Source organism: Lagopus leucura, unplaced genomic scaffold (assembly GCF_019238085.1).
Source record: "Lagopus leucura isolate 7727_CA_CO unplaced genomic scaffold, USGS_WTPT01 Super-Scaffold_100024, whole genome shotgun sequence".
In the NCBI taxonomy this organism is placed as follows: domain Eukaryota; kingdom Metazoa; phylum Chordata; class Aves; order Galliformes; family Phasianidae; genus Lagopus; species Lagopus leucura.
Genome location: NW_024962276.1, coordinates 3,997,760 through 4,015,893, shown reverse-complemented (window position 1 = coordinate 4,015,893; position 18,134 = coordinate 3,997,760). Strand labels below are relative to the sequence as shown.

The following is an 18,134-nucleotide window of genomic DNA, read 5'->3' as shown; positions in this document are numbered from 1 at the left end:
GCCATGGAGTGCTGGCAGCTCGGCCTCCTGCAACCAGCCCCAGCAGTTGGACTCCCTTGGTAAATTGTCCAAAATAAACAGCATCTGTTTTCACAGATGGAGAAAATTAAGACATACTGGTAACTTAGTTTGAAATAATAAGGCCAGACATAAAAAAATGAGAGGCAATCTTTCCATAAGATGGTGGCTTGATTACTGAGGATAGAGCAGATGAATAAATCACCTTGGGCTGATAGGCTGGGACTTGCTACACATCCATAGGACTGCAGGAACTGCTTGTGTGAATCCTCTTAGCCCGAAGGAAACAGGAGCTGAGTGATGCTATGGAAGGGACCTGCAGGCAGCAGCACACACATGGGCACTTACTGCAAATTAGCTGAGGCTTTGCAAGTTCACACCCTCATTTGCCTGATGGTAACTTTCTAATCTGCCTCCATTACTGAATGGCATCCTGGGATTTACAGAACTGTAAAAAAGAAGAAAACAAGAAAAGGAATGATGTGGCATGTTTGGAGCTTTCTTTGAGAAACTGTTCTTTCAGAAGTCAACTGAAGTGCATTGAAATCCAGCACTTCAAAGGCTTCAAGCCCATTTTATTGACTGGAAGGAAGATGATGGCAAGATAACGAAGGCTCAGGAGCCTCGAGCCAAGGCTGAGAGCCAAAGATAGCAGCAGGAACTGGGTCTGCCCTCTGCAGGTCACTGAGCCCTTCCCGTGCTGGGCTGCCCTGGTTAATGACCGGGTGCTGAGGGCAGTCACTTAGAAGTCAAAATGGTTTCACTTCCCCATGGGCTTTTTGGCATCTCTCTCCCATGAAACTTTCCAGGCCAACAATATCTCAGCTCCAGTCCTATCTGATGCCAGAGCTCCCAAGTTTATACTTGTATAAGAACAATTTAAGGTTCTTGAAATACTTTGCATTGGGCTTTTAAGGAAATCTGACAAAGATGGTGCTGTTACAGCCCAAAGTCCTGCTCCCTTCCGGGGAGAATCAAAGGGAGCTGACCGTATTCCGTAGCTGAAGGGATGAGGGGGGCAGAGTCCACAGGCTGCAGTTTCACTCCTGGATGAACCGGGTTGTCTTTGTCCTCTTCTGATTCCAAGGAGCAAGAGATCAGAGCAGAAGTTCTTCCCATAACAGGAAGGTCATCAAAAGCCTTTTTGTGCTGTACATCTCAGCAGTTCATATTCTATCTTGGCCTTTTTGTAATGTGGGACAGTGTTTCTGCATTGTCCACACTTGCATGGGGTCATTCACTCTGTCCTAATGCTCTTCCTTGGGGCTGCTGTTGCAGTGAGCTGTCAGTGGGCTGAGAAGCAGGACAAGAAGGCAGGGAATTATTTGGTATTTCTTTACGCAAGGCATCAGAGCCCTCTCTTACTCAAATCTAGCAGCATCATCTTCAATGCAAATCTGTTCAGAAGGAAATGCTGCAAGGCTGTAGCCCAGCAGCCCAGCCAAACTGCCCCTCAGATTCATCTCATCTCACAGGGCAGTTTAACGTCACCATCACCTGAAGGGTGTATATTCTTCCAAAGATCTCCCCAGAGTGAGTGAAGACACTGGAGATGCAAGCCAAGAGCTGCAGAAAGCCCAACAACTCTACAGAATTTGCACACGGATTGGTCTTCTGGGGCATTTTAAAGCAACCTTCCTGGAAAGGGAAGAAAGGTCTCAGAGAGGGAGGAAGGTCAGCCTGGAGCAATCAGAAGTTCGTGTTTGCCCAGGAGTCAGATGACAAAAAGGAAGGGGTGATGACATCCCTCACAGCCACCTGCAGCCCCCAGGCACAATCTGCCCCATCTTTAGCCACAGGTAGCAGCCCTGGAAGAGCCCCAAGGACCAAGTGCAAGCACTGCTCTGAAGATGCAGAGAATACATCAAGAATTTTCAGTGATGTCCTTGAGGGATGCATGCAGAAGATAGGAAGACCTAGATGGCAAGGGCTGGGACTGACAGGAGGAAGGGCAGCAAATCTCATTGTCACTGCTGTGTGCTGCCAAAAAGAAAACAGGGCATTCCTGCTCCCTCCCTTCCTCTGCCCCTTTCTTTTTAGCCCACTCTGCAGCATGAGAGCTGTGGGAAGGGCTGAGGGCTTTTTCCTGCCCTTTTCTCTGGCCCAGCCACTCCAAAATAAACAGCCCCCAGAAAGCAGCACAGTGCCACTTCAGAAATCCACCCCGGAAGGAGAGATTTCATAGAAGAGCGGATTATTTCCAAGGGTACTAAGATAATTACATGGGTAACGAGGAAGAGTTCAAGAAAACAGTTTGAATTTTCTTATCAGTTTCCCATAGCTTGGAGCAAAAAGAAAATAAAATGCTCTGCTATAATCAAATCATGTTTTCTGAAGCTCTCTGTTGGCAAGCACGCAACCTCTTCAGCTCTCCCATTAAAGCAGAAACGCTTCTCGCAATGGAAAGAAGTGGGGCCCAAGAACAGGACGCGGGCTGCTCTGCCCTGTCTGCTCCTGCTGGGATCCACAGATCCATCACGTCTCTCTCTCTCACTAAGGCAGGGGGCCCAAGGCCACCGCCCACCCGACGCAGTGCTGACGTCTCCCTGCACCCCAAGACCACAGACCAGCTTTTCTGCCCTTAACTCCGTTCCTTGTCCAGCACCAGCTCTGTGCTTCCGCACCTGCACCGCGCTGGTGGCCACGTGAGGCTTTGTTCCTCGGTGCAACAGCACCACACCTAAAGAAAAACGTGAGTTATAGACATACAAATTAACCAACCTGAGGCTTTCACGCTTTAAAAGTTTTAAGCTGAAAAGCTTTAAGTGATGATGGTAAAATCATTCAACACAGCGATAGCAATCAACAGTCTGACCGAGCATTGAGCAATAGGAAAAAAGGTGTTTGTTAAGCCCAGAACCTTTACATCCTGTGGAGCAAACTGCCAGACACCTCAAAAAATAGCAAGCACACAAAGAAGTTAAGGCATGACATAGTTCTATTTCCAAGTGGTCGCTCCTAAGCAAGGCAGGGGATGGGAGGTGACAGCACACGTACCCACGTCTGCTGCCTGAAAACCACAGCATTCCAGCTCAAGGTTTGGGCTGCTGGTTTCCAAACTGGAATTCACCAGGTGGGTTAAGATATCTGTCCCTTACCAACATCAAACTTCAACTCGTCACTCTGTAGGCACTCAGGATGTTGATTGGAACAGCATCTTATGAGGCACTGGAAGAGGAACTGATCTTTACATGCAGTGAAAATAAAGAGCAAGCTGCGTATCTGGCAAAATTCCCCTTTCTTCCATTCATTATTATTATTTTTAACCAGCTATCTGTTGGCTTGGTGCTCAGCACCCCCCTGCAGTCCTACAGCACATGCTTTCTGCCCACCATTCGCACTTGACCAGAACACAAACTGGAAGCTGACACTTCAACGTGGCACTGAAGAAATCTCATCCCCACCTTGGAAAAGGATACACAAAAAAGGATTTTTCTTCTCCGGCACAACCACAAACCCCATGGAACTCAGTCCCACACAGAGCCAAAACCACCAATGTAAATGTTTGCTGCTTGGACTCAGGTCTCACCTTAATAAAGACAGCCCACACGTGATTGTGTTTGTATAAAAGATATTTACTTCAATTATCACACCTAGGGTGCTAGTGAATAATAATAATAATAATACATCGTGTGAGTTTCATACAGTGATATTGCTTCTCCATATCATATAGGGACCGTTGTACAGTGCTGAGAACAAACATTATATGGCTAACCAAACAAAGACAGATAAACAATGCCATTCTGCTGACGGAGGGAGCGCTCCCCGCTACTGCCAGCCATATAAACTCTTACTTTTCTTTACGTTTAAACAAATACCAAGAAATAAAATGTTACAAAAGATGAGTCACAGCAACACAACGTGGGCTTCTCGAAGCTACTTGTACAAAAAAAAAAAAAAAAAAAAAAAAAAAAAAAAAGAGAGAGACACTTTTTTTTTTTCTTTCCTTTTTTTTGGTCAATTGGGTCTTTGTGAGGATCTTTTTTTTTTCTTTTTTTTTTTTCTTTTTTTCCGTTTAAATCCGTGATTGTGAATATAACAAACAAGCTCTAAAAACACCTAAGACTTAGTGCGTTACAGAAACAAAATATAAAATACTGCTAAAAATGTAAGACACCACAATACACTGGGGTAAGATCTGAGCTTATCATTAAAAAAAAAAAAAAAGTTCTCAGGAAAAAGTACACCACTTTCTGTTTGAGTTCATCTTGTGCTGTGTTAGTAGTCGGGGCATTACAAAGGTCTGCCCATCATCATGGCAAGTAGTTATTGCACAAATGCAGAGAGTTAATTTCTTAATAAAAACAATGACAAAAGGGAACATGAGGGAAACAACTAGAGAAGGAAAGGAAAACCAAACCAAAGCCAACAGAAGAAACGCCATCCCTCCCCCCCCCAGCCTCCCCCTGCTTTGGGACACGGAGCCCTCGGCTGTTTGAGTGGCGCAGCGTTGGTTTGCAGCGCCGGCACACAGCTGGTCAGCACAGCACTGCACAGAGCATCCTGACAGCAACAAGCTTTTTCATCTCTTTTCTTTCTTTTCTTCCCTATTTTTTAAGGGTTCTCCAATCGTTTCCAGAGGGCTCCTTTTTTTTTTTTCTTCTTTGCTTTCAGGCTACATCACCAAAGGATGGGAATTCACCGGGCGGTTTCGAGCGGGACACCCTCAAAAGGCAAAGTGCAAATCTGCATCCAAACCCAGCGCCCTGCAGCAGCCCAGCTCCGGCCCTGCCGCACGCGGGGGTCACTCTCTCATTTTTGCTTTGGCAGCTTTTCTCTCATCTCACCTCACCAGGGATGAGCCCAGCCACTGCAAGAGCACGGCACAAAGATCAGCGCATGGCACAAAGATCAGCGCACGGCACAAAGATCAGCGCACGGCACAAAGATCAGCGCACCACGCGACCTGGCTGTTTGTTTTGTTGTTGTTTTAAACCTCGACCAACTTCGGATGAGAAGAAAACCAGCTCTGAATTCAGAAATTCAAACGTATGCCAACAAAGATGAACGTCACGGGAAACCAGTCTCTCATTTTACATCAACACTGGAGGAGATGGCAGCGTGCTCTGACAAGGGGCACTGCGTCTTCATGACATTCTCAGTAGAGGCTCTAGGAGGCTAAGGGGATTTTCTCTCTGTATATTTTAAGTCTCTTCTCTCACAACAGAGGCTTCTTATTCTCAGTCCTAAATTACTTTAAAACTATTTAAATAATATTATTTATTAGGCATTTAGATAAAATATCTTTAAAAAAAAAATGGTTGCTCTAGGAAACACAACAGGGGCACAATGATATGGATACTCAACCAAGCCGACAGCACCCCGCTCCATCCAATGTCTGCCTGCAGGATATGCATGCTCCTGTTGCGTTTGTATCAAATAAAAACAAACCTCAGCAAAGAAACTGATAAAATCAATCTCATAAATAGGAAATACGCGGTTGTTTTCCTGACAGCAAACCACCTCTATGTATTTCACCTTATGATGTAGAGAGAGCAAGCTTGGAGAATGACACGCGAGTGCTGCTAAGGGCTGAGGATGCTGGGGGGTGGAAGCCTGTCTGTGACAGCCGGGTTAGGATTGGGATGCACTGCAGTGCCTCACTGCTGCCAACCAGTAAGGATGGCCAATGGCACCAACACGGCACCAGCAGCAACGGCCGGAGCCTGGGAGCAGCTCCTGAACGCTGGCAGCCTGCGAGCACAAACCAGTCATGTTTTGCCTTACAACCTTTATTTCCAAGCCCACAACCAACCGCGCTGCCAGAGCCAACCCAGGCAGGCTTGTTTTGGGAACCTGAGTTCTCCACGCTACCGCTCGCCTGCGCTCATTGGATGGGCCAACGACCTCCAGATGCACAATGAGAATTTCTATTGCACAAAGACGTAATGCACAGTGCTTGAAGTGCTCATCAGCAGGGGGACAAGGAGTGCTGGGCCGCGAATCGCTCCTCGGTTGGCGTTTCCCTTCCCGCACTAAACGACAAGCAGGTGGCTGCGAATGCTGCAATCGAGATCACTGTGCTTTAGATTATTCTCCACGAAGAGATTTAGAAAATAAGGCACATAGCTTTCCAAGTATAGAAAGTTTGTTCAAGAGAGAATTTTAGGAAAGTAGCAAGAACTGAAAACTCAATGGGAAATGTGGTGGCGTACAGAATCCTGACGATACGCCTACAGAACCCAAACAAAGCATTCCAAACTAAACCAAACTCTTCTCATCCCCACTCCCTGCAGGTGGAAGGAACTGGAAGCCCTGATGGAGGACAACGAACAGGACACAGAGGTGACCGTGCCGACCGCCCGCATGCTGCCCCTCGAGCCGGAGCTCGGGTACCGCTGTGCAGCTGTGCAAGCATCCCGAGGTAACCAGGTACTTTGGAAACACTTTTAAAGCTAGTAATAATTTACTCACATCGATCATACGTCAAAGTGGTAGGAGGGCTCTAAGGGAAGCTAACAAAAGCCAGGGGAGTCTGACTGAGGGAGTGATTGTAGGGAAAATTTTCGTTGCTTGGGGATAGATTGTACTTCAGGGCAAGTCAAGTGCCAAGTTTTACTTCTCTTCCAAACACAGACGTGTGCCTCTGGGAGGGACAGTGCAAGAGAATTTCAGGTTCATTCCAAAAAGTATTTGAATATTCAGCTCAGAGAGAGCAAGAACGAGCCGTGTGCTCGTATTTGTTACTCGGCTTCATGGACATACTGGCTGTTTTTGCAGTTGTCTAAATACGTGGCAAAACTCTTCACCTTCCCACTGTACACAGATACAGAAAAATACACGTGACTTGTGCAAGTGTCCAGCATATGAATTTCCTGCAGGCCGTACTGAAGGGGGATTTTGCAGAGATGGATTGACTCCTGATTTTGAACCACCCAGCTCTGGCACATCTGAGACCCTTGGCATTATTTTTATGTATTCTGAACATGATCTTTCCCCTACCAGGTTAGCTAAACCCACAGAAATCTGACCTCTCCAGTGGATAATTCTGCATTTACAGCATGGAACATGTCTGACTAATGGGAAAACAGCATCCTATGCATTATAATACAGATCAGTTTTCTGCCTCCGCTCACCTGTGCCCCAAATGACTTCACATATCTGGCTGCAGCAGTTCTACTGATGCCAAGCATGAAAATGCTACACATACAGAGGGGTTTTCCCCCTATGGAAACATGGACACGTAGACACTTCACTCCTAAAAATGTATTCATTACCCGCATAGACGGAAGACGGCAATGCAACTCAACACTGCTCTTCTTGTTACCAACAGAGGGCTGTGCTGCTATGAACATCACTACACATCACACAGTAACCATGTCACCAGCAGCTCCGTCACCCACAAGCCACAATTCCTGGCCCTCTCCACTCCCCTGGGTCTTTGGATGAGTTCTGTACCACGTCATTCAAGTAGCTCTATGAACAAAACTCAAAGACGTGACGTCACGGGGGCTGCAGGCACCCACTGCATCCTGCTCTGTTTTGCTATGGTTAAGAATTTAACCTGCACACGGCTGTTTCAACAAACAGAAGCAGTACCATAAAACCAACAGCTTTAGTGTTACCTAATCTACAGAACTGTGACAAAACTCCTCTCCTGGCATCAACATGAATAAAGCAAGTGTGAACGATGGCAGAAACTGTCCTTTGTGGAATAGCTGGACAAGGGAAAATACAATAATCTCATTAATTTTTAAAAAGCAGACGTTTCATTTTAAAGCACTTTTGTGCCTGAGCGTCTGTGACCAGCAATGAAAAACCAACAACCGGGCGTCAGATCTTATTTAAATTTCATTCGCAAAACAGCTGCAGAAACGCAAACTTCCCTGGGCAGGCAGGGCTGCCACGTGGAGGGTTTGGGGAAAGCAGGCGTGCAGCCTGGCTGGGTCTTCGGCTGCACCAGAGGCTCTCACTGCTAACGCTGCAATGAATGGCTTCCTCCTGCTGGGAAATGAGCTTCCATCCAGCAACTGCAACACACATGGCACAGAACTGCTCATCCCTGAGGAGGAGATGGCGCCACTCACACACCTATTTTTAAGGCTTTTTTGGAAACTCAAGTGCACAGCCTAATGCTAACCTTCTCCAAAAGGATAAACCTCACCTTTGGAGCAGAGAAACTCGATATCCTTGCATATTCACAGGGCAGGGTACAGGACATGACCTGGTCATGTAGGACAGATCACTCCCTAGGCATAGCACAAAGGGCTTGTCTCGCTTTAAAGATCATTATTACCTATATTTTACATATGGCATATCAATACATCCTGCAAAAGGGATGAGGAGGAAAGAATTAATTCATGAAATAATATTTCTACATGTCAAAGCTCAAATGCATGCAGGGAAAGAGACATGGACCACTCGGTCACTTCTTCAACTAAGAAAGCTGAGTGTCAGAAAACAAACTTAAGATTTTGTGCTTTAAAAGCCAGTGATTGCAATTTAAAACCATCTGGCAAGATTTTTAAACAGCTGGAAAAAAAATACTTTGCTCAAACAGAATTTTTAAATTCTCTATTTAAAAAAGAAAGAAAAAGCTGATTGTATATGCAATGCAAAGGAAGAAAACGCTGATGTTCCAACAGTGGGGCAGCAGAAAGTGCAAGGGGGACGCAGCAGCCAACATATGGGTGAGCTGAACTGCCATTCCATCCATGTGAGCCACACTGAGCACTAAGAGATGTAAGCAGCTTGTGAAATCAAGTTCCCCCACCAAAGAACCAACTTCTCTCTTCCTCCCATGTTTCTGATAGCCCCCAAGGAGCACTCACAGCACAGGGCTCAGCCACACAGCAGCTCCAAGACAGGAAACATTCCAGGATATGTACACTGATGAAGAAGTAATAAGAGAGCGCTTAAGATTTGTGTTAGAAAGACACAAATGAAGCAAAAACAGTGCCCTCCATGTGCACACAACAGATCCCTAAGTGAGAGTACTGCTCTCTCTGCACCTCGCTAAAGGCACTGCTCTGCCTCACTGCAGCGCTTCGGAGTTGGACTCGATGATCCCTGGGGGTCCCTTCCAACTCAGGATGTCCCAAGACTCTATGATTTCAGTTCAAATAAACTGGTTTGGATTTAAGTGCAAAGAAATGTTCAAAACCAAAGAATTTTTTCAGGTTTCCCTCAGCCCTATTTTACATAAATGTATCACCTCCATAGTTGGAGCTGCCACCAGAGCGATGCTCTTGTTAGCTCACTATTTCTCCAATTAAACAGCTGAAAAACAGCCACTCTTCAGTAACTGCACAGAGAATATTGCATAGAATTCTGCCATGTTCATTAAGCCCCTTCTCTTCACCGTTCCCACATGAACAAGTTAGAAACAATGCAAGGATCTTTCACCTCATGAGAAAGGCACGTGTATCTTCTTCTCTTTAACTGTACGATAAGATTTTCTTATTGCAGCACGGAGCTCTTACTAAAGGATTCACTAATTCACAGCACGGCCAGAATGCACTGACAGAAGTTCCTTTAAGGAGTGGCTCTACTTGTAGACATTTTTCAGATGAATAAATAAAATGGTCATATTTTACAGCATCAACAGCAACTTTAATTAGAGATATTTCTGCCAATTATAGCCTGAAGTCTGTATCCTCAAAGCCAGAAGCATACTGACAATCCCATGCATGACCCCTCTCCAAGCAATACTCTTTCCTAGCTTTCATCTAAACAAAGTAATGGACCTTCCTCCTTCCCCAGCCATCCAGAGAGAAAAACAACAAGTTTTGCTGCAGTGGGAAGCTATTTTTGATACAAGAGCCCGGGCCCTTCACCCACAGCTTCGTAACAACACGGAATTGGAAACGGAAAGAGAAAATAAAAATATTTTTAAAGAACCCCCAGATAAAACCAGACTGTGGGATTGCAGGTCTCCTGCAGTCTGTGCTTTCATCCACTGGGTAAGAAACGTGGGCAGTGAGAGCCCCGTCCCCAGGCTCCGTGCTCTACAAAGCCATCGTGCCATGGGACAGCCCCCACCCCATGTCCCTAAGTGCCTCCTCTCACCTTATTGTGACTGAAGAACACAAAAAGCCCCAGTGCTACTCTTTGGCATGTCCTCTCCTACAGCTTTTTTATGCTCTACTGTTCATCAAGTAAAAAACCAACCCCAATATACATTTTCCTAGAAGCGTTACCTTCAAGTGCCACACTAGATAAGAAATATAGCTAACACCTTTCAGCGCTGCTGAAGTGTAGTCTCCAAACCAGGGAGGTATGGGACTGTTTGAAAGCCAGTAGGTGGCTCATCTCCAACAAGAGAATCTCAGCAGTAGTTCAAGCTGATCCATTTTACTTTCCACCGGAACAGAAAAGCAGCTGCAATCTTGGCTAAAAGCAGGGAACCAAAAGCTGGGCACATCACTTGTGCTCTATGAGCGCGGCCGCACGGTGTGGGTCTGCCGTGCCCCTACACAACGTGGTCACAAAGGGACCGCAGTGACACCCGGCCGGGGCACCCCAGAGCATCTCAGCAGGCAAATCCACATTCATTGCAGATCATTACATACGAAACAACAAAAGGAGCTAAGTCATTAATAAAGTGCCAAAAATATCGGAAATACTGACAGCATTTTTATTTGATTAATTTTTCAATAGATACCAGTGACAACCCTTGGCAGGATGGAGTGACTTCTGACTTACGAATGCTGTCTTTATCCAGCGAAATTACATGATTCAAATGTAATAATGGAGCTCAGAATTAACAGTTAGTGTTATAAAAGAAACATTTCCTCTAGGGCAAGCTACAGATATGCTTTTAGAAACCATTATAGCATTAAAAACCGGGCAGACACTGAAGAACCCTAAAGAACTAGTGGGAGTCTGAAAAGCAACCAAAAAACGAACAGGAAAATAAAAGATACAAGTTTCAAGGCACTTACGTATTGCTTATTAAGAAGAGAGATTGACCTTAAATGCTGCATTTGTGTTCAACCTGTGAATACAGTTCTGCTGTCGGATGATGCAGCAAGAGCTCTCAGTAAGCTTTATGGAATGCAATTATAGAGACACAGGCACAAGAACAGTTTGGGGAATATTAATTAAAGAAAAATAATCAAACAGAACAAAACCCTCCCTATCGAGAAAGCCGAGTAACCGCTTGGCTGCATCAAGCACCTGGATCTCCAATCAGCAGACAAGGACAGCAGAACCAGACTGGCAAACGGATTGCCCAGAATTAATTAAAAAACCCAACCTGAACCAAACAACAACAACAACAATAACAAAAAAAAAAAGAACAGAAGAAAATACGTGTGTCTTCCTGTCAGAAGCTTTGCTCTGCGGCTGAAGACACACCTGGTTGTGACTCGTAGTAAGGTATGTGCACTTCTACCAGGACGTGCATTGACAGACGGAGCTGTGCTTTGTAAGTCAAACCTGCACAGGTACAGAGAGGTACGGCTCTGCTTCACCACGTTCCTTCCCTTGCTGGCCTTTCCTGGGGGCTAACTGCGCTCAGGCAAGAAGCTGGAGTCGCTGCCAGCACTGTCACACGCCGGTGTTTGTATTACAAACCATCTCCTCAGCTCATCACAGAAAGGGGCAGTTGCTCTCTCTGTTCCTCAGTTTGAGTTCTGCATCACAAGTCCCCAGCTACCCAAGGAGGTATCCTGAAACAGCTAGCAGTAGAAATAGGAAACGAGTCCCTGCCTTTCAGCCTCCTAGAGCCTTCTTCCCTCGATCATGAAAAGGATTGGTTTTAGTGTACTGATTCTCAATTTGTGACACTTGCACTACGTGCTGCTGTTGCATGTTAAGAGACTGTAAATGAAATACATACGTTCTAAAACATCATGCAAGAAATGTGGTTTCACATCTTACAGTCAAAAATCCTACTAATGAATTAATACAAGCACACTGAGGTGTAATATTGGGAACATACCTTTAAAGTCGGAACTCCTCTCCCCGTCCCTCCCTCCCCCAAAATCAGAAAAGTAATATTAATTAAACTTAAGAAGTAATGAATGCACCATTAAAGTGTCATCAAAAAGATGCTGACCTAAGACAAAAGTTCAATGATACACAATACGGTCAAAAAGTCTTCAATCAATAATATACAGTATGACAACTACATCTTGTAAATTATACCCAATACTGCCGGCAGTCTATCCCTCTAAAGAATATTTGCCCCCTTTCATCCCTTCCTAACAATCAGATAATAAAATACAGCACCTATAAATAAGCAAAAAAAAATTATATATATATATATTTATATATATATATATATTCCGAAATCATCTATTGTTAGTTTTAAAGATATGGCAATAAAGGAGTCTAAATTAGCAAACTTGTAGAAGCCATAACTGATAAAACAGCTTATTGAAAAAAGGTGGCAGTAATGCACTCTATGTGTGCACAAGTACGTAAGAAAATACACAGACGTATAAAATTGCACGCACACACTCACGCACACACATCCTTCCACGCACCTCTATGCTCACGCATATACATATAGACAACAGGAGGAGTTAGAGACAAGTTAGAATTTGATTTGTACTTTGATCAGCCCTAACCTGTGCATAAAATAATGGCGAAAGGCTGCATTTCTGCGGGGCAGAACGGGCGAGACCGGGACTGGAGAGCATCAACGTTTTGGTTTGGAGTTTGGGCTCCTTCGGCCCTGCTAAGAGCCTGTCTGGTCATTGCCATGTACTATTCCTCCACGTAAAAACAAGCTTCCCACAACTAAAACATTTAAAATCAGTGCTTGCGGTGGGAAGAGAGTCAGTAAATGGCCACCTACAGCAGGAAAACTTCTCCATCTGAGGCAGCTCCCGTCCCCTTAGTGGTGTGACAGCAGTCGTACACATGAACTACGCTTCCCTCGGTTCCAGGTAAGGTGAACAGCTCGGGTCACGGAGCGTGTCCCCGAAGAAGCAGGCTGAAATGTTACTGGCCAACGTTTTCTGAGCAATCTGACTTGGCTGAAAGGAAATCCTGTACGCTACGACCCAAGTGAAATGATCAAGTACATGCTGTTTCTAAGTTGTCTCCCAAACCTCCCAGATATGAGGTCTGATCAGCGTGCTCTGTGGTTAGAGGTTAAAAAGCAGATTATAAAATACCTAGATTCAGATTTTTTTTTTTTTGTCCTGATTTGGCCTAAAATGGAGTGTATTAAACAAATTCTGGTCTGCAAAAGACCAGAATCAGTTAAAGCTATGAAACAATGTGCACTACGTGTCAATATTCTATTTCACTTACAAGAAAACACTAAGTCAGCTACCACAAATTAAGATATTTTCCTGATGTGACTTTTTTTTTTTCTGTTTTGTTAAAAAATATGTGGAGTAAATGTGTTTTTTTCTTTTTAATTCAAAGTTTCAAACAACAAGATTCTTTTCTTTTCTTGAAAATACGTAGGAATCCAAACTAGTGTGTTTAGAGTCGGTTGACTGTGCAATCTCTTAGTGGCAACTGAACAGCTACAAAAAACTTTCTTTTTTTTTTCTTTTTTTTTTTGAAAAATCTCCCCTTTTTTCCTGGTTTAAGAAGATAATAGTGTATTATCGCTCTGTAGCCATTAGATGGCAGATAAAAAGCCCCCTTTTAATACGTGGGTTCGATTTTTTTTTTTTTTAAAACGTTTTTTTTCTTTTTTTTCTTTTTTTTTTTTTAAAGCCCACACCAAAGAGGAGGGCACAAGGCAAAGCTGTATGAGTTATTCCAGAAACCGTGGAAATCACTTAGGGCAATAATAAAAACACTTCAGGGTACAAAAAAGCTCGACTACACATTTCAGTTTTCTTCCTCGAAAACACGAACATAAATTGGGCTTAACGCTCCTTTTGTTTTCTATATGCACCTTGGCCTATGGCGTTTTTGCCCTGTGGCCCGCAGGGCGGATAAGTGCGCAACACAATAAAACCAGTAGAGGTCCAGTTTCACTTCCCAGCTCTCCAGAGTTGGGCGAGTTTTAATCTCAAAACTCCCACTCGGCAGCCTCCTCCCGGCTGGCGGCCTTCTCCAAGCGGTGGATTATGTTGTTCAAGTTTGCGGCTTTCTTTTTCCTCAAGGAGCTGTCTCGTGTGCTCCTGGAGCTCGCTGCCTCGGAGAAGCTGAACAAGCTCTGCAGAGAGTTGGCTTTCTGCGAGCCTGCGCCCGGCGTCGAACTCGTACTTGGCACGCTGGAGCTTTTCTCTGAACTCTCCTTTGACTTGTAGGAGCTCTCCCCTGTAAGGACTGAGGTGGAGGCAGCTGAGGTAGAGGCATCCCCTTCCGTGGCGGAGCCGGGCGGCGTCTCCGGAGCTTCTCCCGCATGCTGACACCCGGCCGGAGAGCCCTGGCGCGGCGCTCTGGGCCTGCCCTCGTCGTCGGTGTCCTCCAGGCCCTCGGCCGCCATGAGCAGCGGCTCCGCTCGCTCCGTGGGCCGGGCGCCCGGCGCTGCCTCTTCCCCCGCCTCCAGAGCCGACTCCGCTTGCCCTCCCTGAGACTTTGTGGTTGCATTGCTGTACTCGTCCGCCTCCGCGCCGCTCGGCTTTCCTTCAGGTGGGCCCTCCGCGTCCACGCCGTCGCAGCTGTCTCCCTCCGAGCTGTGGGCTGCTCTGCTGCTTCGTGCCGAAGGAGAATCGCTCGACCCGGCCTGGCTCTGGCTTCCCGCTTGGATCTCCTCAATGAACAGCTCCCGGCGGATGCGAGACCTGGGGGGACAGACAAAAGGGGTGAGAGCTGCCATGCAGCAGGCTCCTTCCCAGGGAGCCAACAGCAGCAACCAGTGTGTGTCGGCTGCAGGACAGCCGGGGCGGTGGGAGGGCCACATGCTCCAATTCAAAAGACTGGCAAAATTGGGAAAAACGTGAAATATTGTCAAGATGTTCTTAATTTCATTCATCCCCGGCCACACACCCACTTCTAAGCCTGCTGTGCAAGGAGGGACCCAGGCTGCAACATGCAGCTCCTGCGAAGCGCAGCGGGAGGGAGGTTGGTGGAACCCACAGCTTTCAGCGCAGCAGCTCTGCAGGTAACCTGCCCAGTGCCTGGTCACTGAGAACGACCCGTACGCCGCCAGGGAATCGCTGAGCTGGAAGGGAGCTCTGTGATCACCTGGCCCGACCCCCACACTGCGCAGGGGCACCCACAGCTCCAGCAGGTGCTCAGAGCTCCATTCAGCCTAACCTGCACTCCAACCAGCCCATTTATTTTACCAGCCAGCCCTTCTAATGACCACAGCAGGCACTGCAGAACAAAGCAGAGATGTAACGTTTTTTTGTAGATGATAATCAATTGGTAATAATACGATTGGTGAAAAACAACCTAAGAATTTTTTCTTTATGATTTTAAATCAAGTTACATTCATAATTTCGTGCCGTATTTTTACAGCGCTGGATGCAGTTTCATGGACAGAGATGAAAGGCTCTGCAGTCTCTCATTCTCACTGGAAATCTGACATCAGGAACATGAACATTTACAATACGCTGGACCACAAAAGGGATGATTTTAAAACTATGAATACGTTTCTAGTAGATCCAAAGGAAAATAGCTTATAAATACAAAAGAATTCAGACTTCTCTAAAAATGAGACACGATTTGTTTAAACATAAAAGTAATGAGGAAAAAATCAGGGGAAAAACAGCCACCAAGGAGAAAGCAAGATGAAAGTCCGTCGTTCTGAAATCCCTCCGGGGAAGCACAGCCTTGTGACAGGTTGTCAGTCTAACAGCTAGTCTGACTTCTGTCTTATTTTTTATTCAAAAAATCGATTTCAGAACATGAATAGTGACAAGGCAAGCAGTGCATTTCAAGGGAATTAATGCACTCCACACGTGGCTGAAACTGCCTGGTGTTCCACCCCGTGCCTCCTGTTACTGGAAGCATGTAATAATCCCCCAAACACTGCCTAGGCCACCAGCAGGAGAGCTTACGACCACTGGTCAGGTCCCAGTTTGCAACCAAGAGGGAACCACCATGACCTGTGATAAGAGATGAGAGCACAGACCAGCAGAACTTTATCTTTCACTTTTGGTTTTTACCAAGAAGGACTGCTAAGGGTCCTGGCAAATCACAAGTGAAACTCTGTCCCACAGATGGCTCTAAGAATTCTCAGCTTATTGCTCATCTTGCCTCCAAAGGCAGCACGTGATGGAAAGAAAATGCAATGAATGCAAACACCAACTGAGTACTGCTTTTGAAGCTAATGATATTATTGACTTACTTGAAATGCAAGAGAGTATTTCAGCACTACTTGCTGACTCCACACTTCTGAAGGATTTAGAGGGTCTGTAATTTTCCCTAAGAGAATATTTTTCACCTAACAGAAGACCACAGGTGCTAGCATTAATTTTCTACTACCATCAGTTGCATGCATTCTGGAACATCAATTTTCAAGTGCTCTTCACACCTATAACCTCCCTGCATGGACAGAGATACAGAACATGCTGCATCTGTGACACTTCCCAAGTCAGGAAAGGAAAGAGTAAGAGCTTCCTGCCTGCACAGGTTTTTAAATACCTCAGCTCCAGCAGGACAGAGAATGACAACATGCTCACTGAATACCTGACCACAATCCTATAGAACACAGGTTCAAAGTCTGTGGAATTCACACCCCATGCATTGCTCCTGGAATCTCATCTGGCTCCAGATTAACTTAGCATTAAATCCCTATGGTGCTGTCCTTGACAACAACACATCCTGTTGGCATTCATCAGTGTAACTCAAAATATCAGAGATCTCTGTGCCAGCAGCCCCGTGTGAAGACGGATAGCAATTCCCACCTCCTGCTCTCTTTTGCAGTTCCTAAGACAATGGAGCATCAGACTCTGATGCTACTTACAGGGCTTCACTAATGCAAGTCTTAATTCAAGGTATATTCTTATTTTTGCTGTTCCCAGAGCTCTGCAGTTGGTATAGATGCAAAGCAGAAGTCTGGAACAAGTTTGCAAACACAGCAAAATCCCTTATACCTATTTATTTCTATTTTGAAGTGAATTACTCCTTTGCCTGCTGAGGACTTTTTTTTTGAAGTTTCTTCTGCTGTGGCAAATAAATGCTACTGCTGACTTCCCACCTGGTAGGCAAAAAGCCAGATTCTGTTGTAGCAGCCATCTCTGGAAAGTGAGTGTTGAGCTGAATCCCAAAGGAAGCATCACTGCAACCACATTCCCAAGAGACAGCAAGACTAATGTGTCCTAATCTGTCCCTCCCTGAAAAATGTTCTTTAAGGAAAAACTAATGTTACAGAACGGCTAGATGGTCTGAGGTGTGGAACTGCTTCTGTATGAAGGCTCTTCAGTGTAAAAAGAAGAGGGAGGAGAATAAAGGAGATAAACAAAATTGTATGGCCTGAAGAAGATGAAAAGTCTCTCAATTAGTGGTAACACATGAGCTGCAGAACAGGAAGATTCTGTTCCCTAGGAGAACTCCTAAACTGTATTTTTCGGTGACGTCCTGCAAATGTTTTAGGAGTACTCCATGCATGAAAGCTAAGAAAGTTACTGCTGAAGGAATGGAACAGGCACATGATTTGATTTTCAGTGCTGCTCCAAACAGGCTCACAGCTTCTCTTTAAAGTCCTACGGACTCAGCAGCAGCACATCTGGGAACAGGTCCAGACCACTCCGTGCTGTGGGGCTCGTGCTACCCACCAGCTTACAGCACCTTGTTTATGCATTTTTCTTTTGTATACAACTGTCAGCACTGAGCCTACGTCGACGTACGGCCTGGTGTGGCCAAACACACCGATCAATCATGACTTGTCACGCTTTCTCACAGCACGCCTGAACAGGAGATCTGATGATAATGAGGAAGATGACACATGCCACCAGTGCTCCCGCACTCATCTGCCTAAGTGAGAACAGCACATTTTGCTGTCAGGCCGAAGGGAACATATTTTCATAGGCATTCCTCCAACTTGTGTATAATTGCCTAGAAGTGGGAACTGGAATAGAGGCCTGTATTTGGAGAACTGAGCAGTGAAAGAGGCTGCATCTGTAGCGAATTCAAGTCAATGAAATTCAGTGTAAATATGATTACTGGCTGGTTATAATTTTTAAATTTTATATTGTTTACTATAAACATTATTTTACTATTGTACATAATATTTCTGAGATATCTCATTAAACCGTGCTTCTTCTGCTTCAGCAACTTGCCTGTGAAAAGCTGAGAAGGGCTAAAGTGGA

At 45.4% G+C, this 18,134-nt stretch overlaps 1 protein-coding gene across 1 annotated transcript in view; it reads right to left on the bottom strand.

Moving 5' to 3' along the window:
• Positions 1-3,572: 3,572 nt before the first annotated feature.
• The window catches only part of CUX1 (cut like homeobox 1), a 175,631-nt gene continuing 161,069 nt past the window's right edge, over positions 3,573-18,134 (bottom strand). Inside the window, exon 24 of the mRNA XM_042879941.1 lies at positions 3,573-14,660. Within this exon, the coding sequence (XP_042735875.1) occupies positions 13,943-14,660 (718 nt within the window). The 3' untranslated portion in view covers positions 3,573-13,942. The remainder of the gene's footprint in view (positions 14,661-18,134) is intronic.